General features: G+C 46.9%; 2 protein-coding genes across 2 annotated transcripts; one reads left to right on the top strand and one right to left on the bottom strand.

The window, feature by feature from the left end:
- Positions 1-204: 204 nt before the first annotated feature.
- On the top strand, positions 205-6,921 carry LOC309521705 (deoxyribonuclease-1-like). Its single transcript, XM_082204413.1, has 8 exons — positions 205-674; positions 2,757-2,845; positions 3,073-3,159; positions 4,467-4,579; positions 5,454-5,566; positions 5,796-5,953; positions 6,333-6,429; positions 6,519-6,921. Exons 1-8 carry the CDS (start codon positions 402-404, stop codon positions 6,591-6,593), a joined length of 1,005 nt encoding a protein of 334 aa, XP_082060539.1. The 5' UTR covers positions 205-401; the 3' UTR covers positions 6,594-6,921.
- Positions 6,922-7,406: 485 nt separating this feature from the next.
- Positions 7,407-10,661, bottom strand: RPL10 (ribosomal protein L10). The gene is made up of 6 exons (XM_082205621.1): positions 10,617-10,661; positions 8,984-9,042; positions 8,676-8,783; positions 8,451-8,589; positions 7,973-8,135; positions 7,407-7,638 (listed from the first exon to the last, which is right to left on the bottom strand). The coding sequence occupies exons 1-6, from the start codon at positions 10,637-10,639 to the stop codon at positions 7,483-7,485; spliced, it is 648 nt and encodes a 215-aa protein (XP_082061747.1). The 5' UTR covers positions 10,640-10,661; the 3' UTR covers positions 7,407-7,482.
- Between the last annotated feature and the right edge of the window lie 6 nt (positions 10,662-10,667).

The following is a 10,667-nucleotide window of genomic DNA, read 5'->3' as shown; positions in this document are numbered from 1 at the left end:
ACTAAACCCTGTTACATCTTCAGCTTCAGACACATCCTCTTCCCATGCTTCTCTCTCTGACTACTCATCATCATCTCACCACCAAGCCCTAGGCTCTGAGCCTTAGTTCCTTGGGGGTTTCCTAGCTGGTACCTTCCACCATTCCTCTGTGTCCAGCCAACCCATGACACAGAGAGACGGGAGAGAGAGAAGTGTATATGGACAAAGGGATCATTTATGGACAATCCATGAGGCTGCATATACTGTTCAGCTTATTCTGAATAGTTGCTGGTTCTGGAAGGACAGTGGCAGCATGTGAGGAGTAGGGAGGAGAAAGTGGGAACCTGACTTCTGGGATGCTGCCCTCTCTCAGCAAGTAATCATGCTGGTGTGGCCCAGCACTTTCTCTGCTATGTTGTCATATGTCAAACGCAACAGTCAGTACAAAGGCCTTTTCCCTCCCCTGCCTGGATGCTGATGCAGCAATACAGTCCTCTGGGCTATCAACACTCTCCAGCATCAGCTTGATACATACATCAAGGAACACCAGTGCTATGGGACAGAGCTTCACCCTTCTTCTCATCTTTCTGGGCGTGCAGGTTGTGACAGAAGCCTTCAAAATCTGTGCTTTCAACATACGCAGTTTTGGGAGAGCCAAGGCAGCAAACCGGAGGGTCATGGGAGCTCTTGTCCAGGTGAGTTTGTGATTGATTTGGACCAAGGGCAATGGTGATAACAGTGCTTCATTAGTTTAATGAGCAATTCTTGCTCTCAGCCCTGCTCAGAAACCATAAACTGTATCCCTAACCATAGAGATCTGGGGGCAGCTGCGGTTATGGCAGAGGTAAAAGCACTGTGGATGACAGGCTGCAAATGTATTCCTGCTACAGTGATAAGCAAATAGAATTAATAGGGACCTGAAGGGTAGTCCAACCGCCTGCAATGCAGGAATCTCAACTGAAGCATCCATGGCAGATGGCCATGAGCAAAGAGCAGGAAGAAAAATGTACCAGCTACTCCACAAGCTGAGAGATTTAAGACCATGTAACAAAAATGAATTCTGAGCAGGAGGTCTTTCAGTTGAGGCAGTCTGACAAGCAGCTAAGTTCAAAGGCCTGCTCTTGCATGTATTAAAGTTGGGTTTAATTGCAAACATAGGAATTTCAAGAGCAAAATATCTCATAACTAAGGGCCGCGGGTGGCGCTGTGGGTAAAACCTCAGTGCCTAGGACTTGCCGATCGCATGGTCGGCGGTTCGAATCCCCGCGGCGGGGTGAGCTCCCATCTTTCGGTCCCAGCTCCTGCATACTTAGCAGTTCGAAAGCACTCTTAAGTGCAAGTAGATAAATAGGTACCGCTTTATAGCGGGAAGGTAAACGGCGTTTCCGTGTGCTGCACTGGTGCTGGCTCGCCAGCTGCAGCTTCGTCACGCTGGCCACGTGACCCCGGAAGTGTCTTCGGACAGCGCTGGCCCCCGGCCTCTTAAGTGAGATGGGCGCACAACCCTAGAGTCGGATGAGACTGGCCCGTACGGGCAGGGGTACCTTTACCTTTTTATCTCATAACTATAGCAGTGCTAAGGGAAGAGCTCAAGTTCAGTGATAGAGCATCTGCTTTGAATGCAAAAGGTCCCGTGTTCAAATCTTGGCATTGCTAAGACTGTTGTCTGAAAGCTGGAAAGCTGCTGCCAGTCAATGTAGATACTAAGCAAGATGGTTCAGTGTCTGGCTTGGTAGAAGGCACCTGTCTAATACAAGTCACACAACTCTTGTTTTTAAGCAAAGGGAAACAAACATTGGCCCACTTGATTTTTTTTATAATGTCAGTGCAATGTGTAGAAACCACACTGATTGGAGTGCTTAAGCAATTCCTAATTCATCTCTAGGAAGGACCTGAAAACCATTGCATGGAATCTTAAGAGACAGAATTGTAGAGTTGGAAGGGATCCTGAGGGTCATCTAGTCCAACCCCCTGCAATGCAGAAATCTCAGCTAAAGCCCTCTGCTTAAAAACCTCCAAGGAAGGAGAATTCACCACCTTCTGATGGAATCAATTCCACTGACAAACAGCTCTTAACGTCAGAAAGTTATTTTTGATGTTTAGTCAGAATCTCCTTTCTTATAACTTGAAGCCATCGCTTTGAATTCTATCCTCCACAGCAGAAGAAAACAAGTTTGCTCCATCTTCTATGTGACATCCCTTTCACATTCCTTTGAAGTCGGCTATCAGTCTCCTCTTTGGCAGTCTAAACATACCCAACTCCCACAACCCTTCCACATAAGTATTGGTTTCCAGGGCCTTGTCCATCCCCACCATGTCAACGTCCCTGGTCACCGCATGCTAAGGCAGTGATATGAACAAATGCTGCATCTGTTTACCTTTGATCATTCTTTCCAATCTGTTTACTTAAGAGTTTGGCGAGATCTTGTGAGATCTGGCAGATGTTGATGCTGCTTCTCCACCAGGGCAGAGGTGGAAGGGCTGCTGCTTCACTCTGCTCATGAGTGGAGGGGCCTGGAGCCTACATTCCTTTCTGTTACTAATTAATTCATCCAAGACGTCAATGGATTTCCCCATCACTTCCTGCACCACAAACAGCCTGGTTACTGTTGTTTTTAAAAAGTGGGCAACAAAGCACTCTAATCCACTATGAAGTTCTGCAGAACAGTGGCAATGTGGAAGCGACCAGGACCAAGGGAAAGGGGGAAATATGTGTGACAGTGACAATGCCCAGAGCACCTTATTGCCCTGACCACCCACTCTTCTCCCACTGCCAGATCCTCTCTCGCTGTGATATTTCTGCCATCCAAGAGGTGCGAGACTCCAGGGGTGCAGCTATTCAGACGTTGCTGCGGGAGCTGAACAGGTAGTGCCAGCAGAGGCTGCTAATCATAGACCTAGTCAAAATAGGTGTGTGGGGAGATCGCACAGTTAGTTTATTTTTATTCACAGGGAGATTTATTTTTTTATTGTGGGGGAGCATTCTAACAAGGCTTCCCCGCCCCCCATTGCTCCATTCTTCATCTGAGGATCCTGTACCACCCCATTTTGTTATTAGGCAAAGTGGCATCTTGAACTCTTTCTCCCTGGCAGGTATGATCCCTCTCATCACTACAGCCGCCTGGAGAGCAAGAGGCTGGGGCGAGGCAGCTACAAGGAGCAGAATATCTTTGTGTATCGGTAATGTCTGGGGGAGCTGGGAACATGACTAAATCAGAGCCCCAGGAACCAAAATCCAACTCTGGCCTATATATGCATGTATATAACTCCCCCTCTCCCAGGATATTGTTTTACAGGGGTGGCCATTTGGTTACCCAAGGTGAAGGACAAAATGATACCTGCCTTCCTCCATTTCAAGCACCAAAGCTGAGCAGTGTGAGAATTTATTACTTATTTCAGTAATAAACACCTAAGTCACTAGGCAGTAAGGCTAAAAAGATACAGTGAATATGAAATCAGTTAAAACTAACCAAAAAAATCAGAAAACATAGCTAAAATGCCTGCTGATTTTTAAAGAAAGAAGAAAACATTTTCACTAGATGTCAAAACTTCAAGGGGGGGGGCTATCTGATCTCAGCTGTGGGTTCCACAGAAATGGATCCACAGTACTGAACATACAATATGTGCTAGAAGCTGACCAGAATGGCTGGGTGAGGTATAGTAACAGCAACAACAACTTCCTTGCACTGCTGTTCCCCTCATGCCCACCCACTTAGCTACCGCATCTACCAGCTGAGGCAGCCACCTCACTGCCTAACGGTAGGGCTACTTCTGGTATTTTAATTGCCAATCAATTATAACACATTTTAACAATATGCATTTCCATATTTGTTACCCCTATAATCCCACCCTTCCTGAAAAACTTTTTTAGCCTCAGAAAAATGTATTTGGGCAAATTGAGGTATGAGACAATAATTTTCCAGTGAACTTTGTTTTGGCTGAGCAGCAATTTCAGTCTGGATTTGCCACATATAAAGCTGGACTTAAGTGTCCATCCACTACTCCACACCTGCTCATTAGTGTTGGGTCTCACAGCTCTGGTTTGTAGTTGGGGAACCAAGGCCTGGATCTCCTGAGGATATAAACCTGTGTTTGGGCTGAGACTTTGGCCTGCGGACAGAGGCGTATCTGATTTAATCATAATAATGACCCCTTCACAAAGACAGATTGCAAATCGGGGTGAAAGGGAGCAACTGGGTGCTGACATCTTGCTTGCTTTATGTGTGTGTGTGTGTGTGTGTGTGTGTGTGTGTGTATATACACACCAGCCTGAAGATGACGAGTGAGCTCTGTATTGGAACAAAACCAGACACAGGTTTACTTGGATAAGAACTCACTCAAAGGCACACAGACCCAAATCTCCCAGATCCAAGTTCACCCTCATATTCAACAGTCGAGAGAGAGATTATGCATACTTTAACCTTTTGAGGAATGAAGGCTCCTTGGATTCATCTTCCCTCTGATGCCTACTTTTTTTACCTTGACAGAATGGATGTTGTGTCAGTTACTGATTGGTGCCAGTTTGGGGATGAGGATACCAGAAATTACAAGGCATTTGCCCGGGGGCCCTTTGCCGCTCGCTTTCACTCTCCATACACAGGTAACACCCAGTTTCTCCACACAGAGGTCTCAATTGTTCTGGATACTTGTCCACAGATTCTTGGTGATCCAGGAGCTGTTATCTCCAAGGCAGTTATGGAAGATTACCTTGGTTTTAGGACTGAAAGCCTGGCATTTCTTATGGTCCGTTCTTAACCTGAAACTGTTCTTAACCTGAAGCACCACTTTAGCTAATAGGGTTTCCTACCGCCGCCGTGCAATTTCTGTTCTCATCCTGAAGCAGTTATTAACCCCAGGTACTTTTTCTGAGTTAGCGAAGTCTGTAACCTGAAGTGTATGTAACCTGAAGTGTATGTAACCCGAGGTACCACTGTATAGCCCAGGGGTCTGCAACCTTTAAGACAAAAGGAGCCACTTGGACCCGTTTCCAAAGAAAGAACAACAACTGGGAGCCGCAAAACCATTGCGACATTTAAAGCATGCGCGCCGCTGCCCTCCGATCTGACAGTGGGTGGGAAGGTGACGTTGGGACGGTGCGTGACTAACGCACACACCGCCCCCATGCGACGTCACAGCCAGTACAGTGCCCGCCACAGTGGGGAGTGTCGGGGCGCACAATGCACCTCCTCCCCTTGCTAGTATCTGCCCCGGAGCCGCGGCAGAGGTGTAAAAGAGCCACATGCGGCTCCGGAGCCGCGGGTTGCAGACCCCTGGTATAGCCCTAGTTGGATGGTTCAGTGGTGCTTAGGGTAGATGAGGAAACAGAAGAAATTGAATGTATTGAGAAGCTGAGGTAAAGGAGCTAGCTCTTGTTAAGTGTGCATGTGTGTAATAACAGCCACTAAGAGGAAAGACTAGGGAGATCAGTAGTGAAACCTCTCCCATCATCTGAACTGCTGTCTTCCACCCCACAGCTATCCTGGATTTTGTGCTACTTTTACACCACACCAGTCCTCGGGAAGCTGCCCAAGAGCTTGATCTGCTGTTTGGAGTGTGCACAGAACTGATGCAACGGTGGAAAACGGAGGTATATTATGGGGGCAGATGTTGTAAACTCAGCAAGTCACTAAGAACATAAAAGCCCTGCTGGATCAGAAGACCAATCTAGTCCATCACCCTGTTCTCACAGTGGCTGGCCAGATGTGTAATAGGACATTCTCCTTCTCCTGATTCCCAGCAACTAGCTTTCAGTCTCATGCCACCTCCTCTAGTGGAGATGCTACTCACATACAACCCTTTCCTTCTGATCTGAATAGAATGTGATGCTGCTGGGAGATCTGAATGCTGCTGGCGCCTACATCCCAGCAAGTGCTTGGGCTGGGATCCGCCTGCGCAATCACCTTGCTTTCCACTGGCTCATTGGTGATGGAGAGGACACCACAGTCAGCCACCGGACCTGCTGTGCCTATGACAGGTACCAGAGGACACTTTTCAGCTCCACTCCCCCTTTCTCAACATGCTTCCTCTTACTCCCCAAAACAATCCAGTATTTGCCAGCCTTTCAAGCAAGCATGCCAGACAGAAAGTAAGCCCCGAGGAGATTGTGTCACTTAGTGCATACCATATGCCCTTTTTTGGTGTGGTTTTGCTTCTGGTCTGTTGAGCTGGAGAGCAGACAACACTAGAGGCAGAGACTACTCCTGATCTGTGCCACAGCCAGGCCAAGAACTTAAGAGCTAACCTGGCACACTAGACTCCTGCTTTGTCTCACGTAAATTGGCCATGCTTTTTTTGTTGGGGGCAGAGCAGAGTCCCATCACCCTCCACTTTTGTACTCTGTCCTCCCATGCTAGGATTATAGTCCATGGGGAAGAGCTGCTTGGCGCCATTGTACCCAGATCTGCCAAGCCTTTCAACTTCACACAAGCACTTGGACTATCGGAGGAAGAGGTCGGTGTAATTGGGCTCCTTTCTTAACTGGCTGCTAGTTTGAATGTGATGCAAATACCTGAATAATCCACACCATTTCATTCCTACAGGCCCTAGCAGTCAGCGACCACTATCCTGTAGAGGTGAATCTTCGGCTTGCTCCGAAAGCCCAGCGAGAGCTCTAAACAGTCAACCATCCTTCTGGCTATAGAAGCAAGGGCAATGGCTGGGCAAAAAGAAACTAACTTCTCTGATTATTCCATTCAGCAAGATCCGTCTAGGGCAGCTGTGGAATCCCCATACAGTAAAAGCAGTCTAATGCACATACACTCCCCCTCCAGCATGAGAATCAAGGTGACAGAAGAGCCCCATCTACGTTGCAGCTAGGACTTGCAAGCCTTCACGCAGGCGTATCCAGGTGTTGCCACAAAATTCACCACCTAAGCTTAGGGCTGGGTGAATTTAAATATCCTACATGGGTTGTAGGCATTAGGCGCAGCATTCAGCTTCCTTAGAAACTACATTTTTCAAAAGGTATCTTATGAAAATAGCACTTCATTTCTTTCATTCAGTTGTCATCTATATCCCATCCTTTACCCCCAGAAACTCCCAACATTGTTTATCCTAGATAATCCTATTTTTTGTTTCAGTTGAACCAACCAACCCTGATGAAGCAGGATACTGCCTCAGTAAGCCATACAACTATAATGCACACTGAAATGGCCTCCTTCCCAATCTGCTCTAAATTACAGGGCAACCTTTTCCTGTTTACTTTGCCCTGGAAGTCTTGCAGCTTTTTTTGCCCCATCCTTAGGAATGCTTACGGGAGACCAGCCTGAGGGATTCACTACTGTGAGAATTGTCTTGTGTGACACTGACAAAGGTTTACTGATATTCAAATTCATTACTATGTTCACTTGTTTCCAAAAGCGGGTGAAGGTATGTTTGATGTTATATCAAACTCACAGTAACATTAACGTAACAGTAAACACAGCAGCTCAATAGACATTTTTTATTTCCATTCATCTTCCTTCAAGAATTGAGTAAATCAGCTTGTGGATAAACACCAAGCACTTATGCTGCATGCAATGCACGCCACTTGTCCAGAGGGCCTCTGTTGGGGATGTATTTCACTCCACAGCCATCAGGAATAAGGCGCTTCTCAGCCACCATGTCCTCAAATTCATCAGCATTGAATTTGGTGAAGCCCCATTTCTTGGAAATGTGGATCTAGGTGAGAGAGAAGACATCAGAAGCTTGCCCCAGACTTCCCAGCTATTATGCATCTACTACTGAGTATCAGCCTGTCTTTGTTGAGCTGAGATGCAACACCACAAGTCAACTGGCCTGTCCCCTCCATACCAACTTACAGTCAGTCACTGTAGATGAAAGTCATATGGCAAAGTTCATTCTCGGCAAAAGGTTGCAAGAGCACCAAACTAAAGCTTATGATCTCACTAGCTATACTGAGAGATTTATCTTGTTTTGCACCCTATCTTTAGCGGTGCAACGCCTGTATACTTCTGCACTGACAGTATTCTTCCCCCACCAACACACACATTACCTTCTGGCGGCCAGGGAACTTGAACTTGGCTCTGCGCAGTGCTTCAATGACATGTTCCTTGTTCTGCACCTTGGTACGGATGGACATGATGACCTGGCCAATATGCACACGGGCCACAGTGCCCTGAGGCTTACCAAAGGCTCCACGCATTCCTGTCTGGAGTCTAATAAGAAACCAAAACCAAATCTTAGGGTGTTATCCTCAAGGACTATACCACGCTGCTACACCCACCACCAGTCAAGCCCTCTTGGCAAATGTAGAAGCCAAGAGCTTCAGCCAGTCATGCACCTCACCAGGACTCAAGTGTTCCCAGGGTCCCTTAAGGTGCACTGTACAAGGAACAGAGCACGTACACAACCAAGGGAGTTACTGTGTGCAGTCAGTGCACACCACCCCCCGATAGCAGCAGGGGCTGGTCGGCTTAATTGACTGCAAGGTCAATTTTAACACCAGAACTGGGTCTCTACCCATTCCTCACCTATCAGCTCCAGCACATGACAACATCTTGTTGATGCGGATGACATGGAAGGGGTGCAGGCGCACACGGATGTGAAATCCATCCTTACCACAACTTTTCACCATGTATTTGTTGGCACAGATACGGGCGGCCTCTAGAGCTGCAGAAAGAGAGACAGGGTGAATGGGACAGACCGTTGAAGCACAGCAAAAAGAGTGGTTTGAGTGGTCTGTTGGTGTTCTGTACCTTCTGATGAAAGCTGCTCATATTCATCTGACACCATGTGCCCACAGAGTGGGAACTCATCAACCTTGGCCTTCTTCCTGCCCAGGTCAAAAATCCTGATCTTGGGATCTGAAGAATAGAAAGTAATATTATCAGCCAGTTCACTAAAACTTGGATTTCCTAACAGGCCAAATTAGGTGCAATCCACTCTGACCAGGCAATTAAGTCTCATCAGGCTATCCTTTGTTGGATTAAATTCTACATTTCTATCTGAATGCATGAAGTTCAATTTAACAGTTCATCAGGCAAAAATAAATATATTAACTTACCAGGAACACCTCTACAGAAACGGGATTTGGGGTAAGGCTTGTTCTTGCAGTATCGATAACTAGAAGAAAAAGACAGATAAGGTAGTCAGAAACAATTTTTTGAAATTAAAGTCACAACTGCTGAATATGTTAAACCAGAAATGGGGAACCTATAGCCTTGCATAGGTTGTTGAACTACAGCTCCCATCAACCCTTGCCTTTGGTCATTCACTTCTGATTGGGGGTTAGAAACTGGTCCAAGATGCAGTCCCAGATATTAGCCTTTTAAACCAATTTACTAGCCTAATGGAGTTTAGCAGTGGAACGATGAAGAGCTCCAACCTTCCTTCAGCAGCTCATTGCATGTCTATGCTGGGCAAACATAAGGAACAGAATCCTTCTTCCATGTTGCTAGTCTGCTCACTTGCCACATTCAATTTCTTGCTGCTCTATGGCTACCAAGCAAGTGCTAAATTAAAAATATGTCTCATACAATTAATAAAGAGCATGTAGACACTTATCTGTATTTATTGGCTTTTATTTTCATACTAGTACTGTTTCTTAACAGCAAGGGAAGTTCTGTGAACCCAATAACTTCTACTTTCCCTATACATTTGGCTGACAGATCTTGCTCCCATCCCAAGATCAATAGTAATTTCTGCAGCAATGTTTAGCTCAAAGTTACACCGTGGTTTGGACAATCATTTTCGGCTCAACAAACCATGGCTTTTGAGGCTTGGAATGGGCACTTGTGAGAAGTATGTCTCCTATTCCTCATCAGTTTCTATGCAAAGATCTTGGCTTGTATTAAGACACAACCTGGAAATCTGGATTTATGCTGGCCTGCTGGGGGTGGTGTGTGATAGAATGGCTAGTGCCTGGCTTCGTAAAAGTTTATGAGGCTTTGAATGCAAGTCTGAACCAGGCCATTATGTGGTCTCAGGCAAAGCCACTTTCAGTCTCAACTCTCTAAGTTTAGTATCTAATGCTTAGTGTTGTAAGAATAAAATAAAGAATATTTATGTGAAGCACTCTGAAGACTCTCACACATATTAGTATTATACTGTACTCAACTACATCCTACTCAAGAGGGCATCCACTGAAATTAGTGAACCTGTTAGTCATACCTGCTTGCTTCAGTGGGCTTACTCTGAGTACAACTAGCAGTGACTACCACCCAAACCACTAAGATTATGGATATTAGGGACAAAGAACACGGGGAGGCTTCAGCCTTCATGTCCCGCTTGAGGGTTTCTGATGCATGCATACAACTGGCCACTGCTAGGAGGCAGGATGCAAAATGAGGCGGGTAGCCCTTGCTCAAATGTGTCAGAAATCTCTTCTCTTTATGCTAAACTCACGGGTGTGTGTGTGTGTGTGTGTACGGGGTGCGTGCTTGGGGTCTAATAGCCATCCCACGAAAGTAACCTTGCTGCTAAGAAGCACCACAGGCGGCAACGCAGAAGGGTCCACGGGCCACAAGCAAGCCGTGAAAGCCCAGAGCCCCCCCGCCAGGAGAGGAAAGCGGGAGAGGCGGCTGCCTCTCCTCTCCCGTTCCTGGCAGAGCCGCCTCCCCGCGCCCTCGCCAGCCCCCGACGGAGCGGCCACGCGGCCTCCTCCCGGCCTTGCCCGTCCTCCGGGCGGCCCCACTCACCAGCGCGCGGGTCGGCGGCCCATGGCTGCAGGTCTGAGAGGAAAAGAGAGA

This window comes from Podarcis vaucheri, assembly GCF_965113315.1.
Source record: "Podarcis vaucheri genome assembly, chromosome: 17".
Classification (NCBI taxonomy): Eukaryota; Metazoa; Chordata; class Lepidosauria; order Squamata; family Lacertidae; genus Podarcis; species Podarcis vaucheri.
This window is presented reverse-complemented; position numbering and strand designations above follow the sequence as displayed.

What these genes read in the sequence shown, in the direction of transcription:
- LOC309521705 (XM_082204413.1), top strand. Translation starts at nt 402, where the DNA reads ATGTCAAACGCAACAGTCAGTACAAAGGCCTTTTCCCTCCCCTGCCTG. An exon ending in TCATGGGAGCTCTTGTCCAG is followed by an intron (nt 675 to 2,756) that starts GTGAGTTTGTGA and finishes TCCCACTGCCAG; the next exon opens with ATCCTCTCTCGCTGTGATAT. An exon ending in TTGGACTATCGGAGGAAGAG is followed by an intron (nt 6,430 to 6,518) that starts GTCGGTGTAATT and finishes TCATTCCTACAG; the next exon opens with GCCCTAGCAGTCAGCGACCA.
- RPL10 (XM_082205621.1), bottom strand. Translation starts at nt 10,639, where the DNA reads ATGGGCCGCCGACCCGCGCGCTG. An exon ending in GGCCGCCGACCCGCGCGCTG is followed by an intron (nt 9,043 to 10,616) that starts GTGAGTGGGGCC and finishes TTTTTCTTCTAG; the next exon opens with TTATCGATACTGCAAGAACA. An exon ending in TGAGCAGCTTTCATCAGAAG is followed by an intron (nt 8,590 to 8,675) that starts GTACAGAACACC and finishes CTCTTTCTGCAG; the next exon opens with CTCTAGAGGCCGCCCGTATC.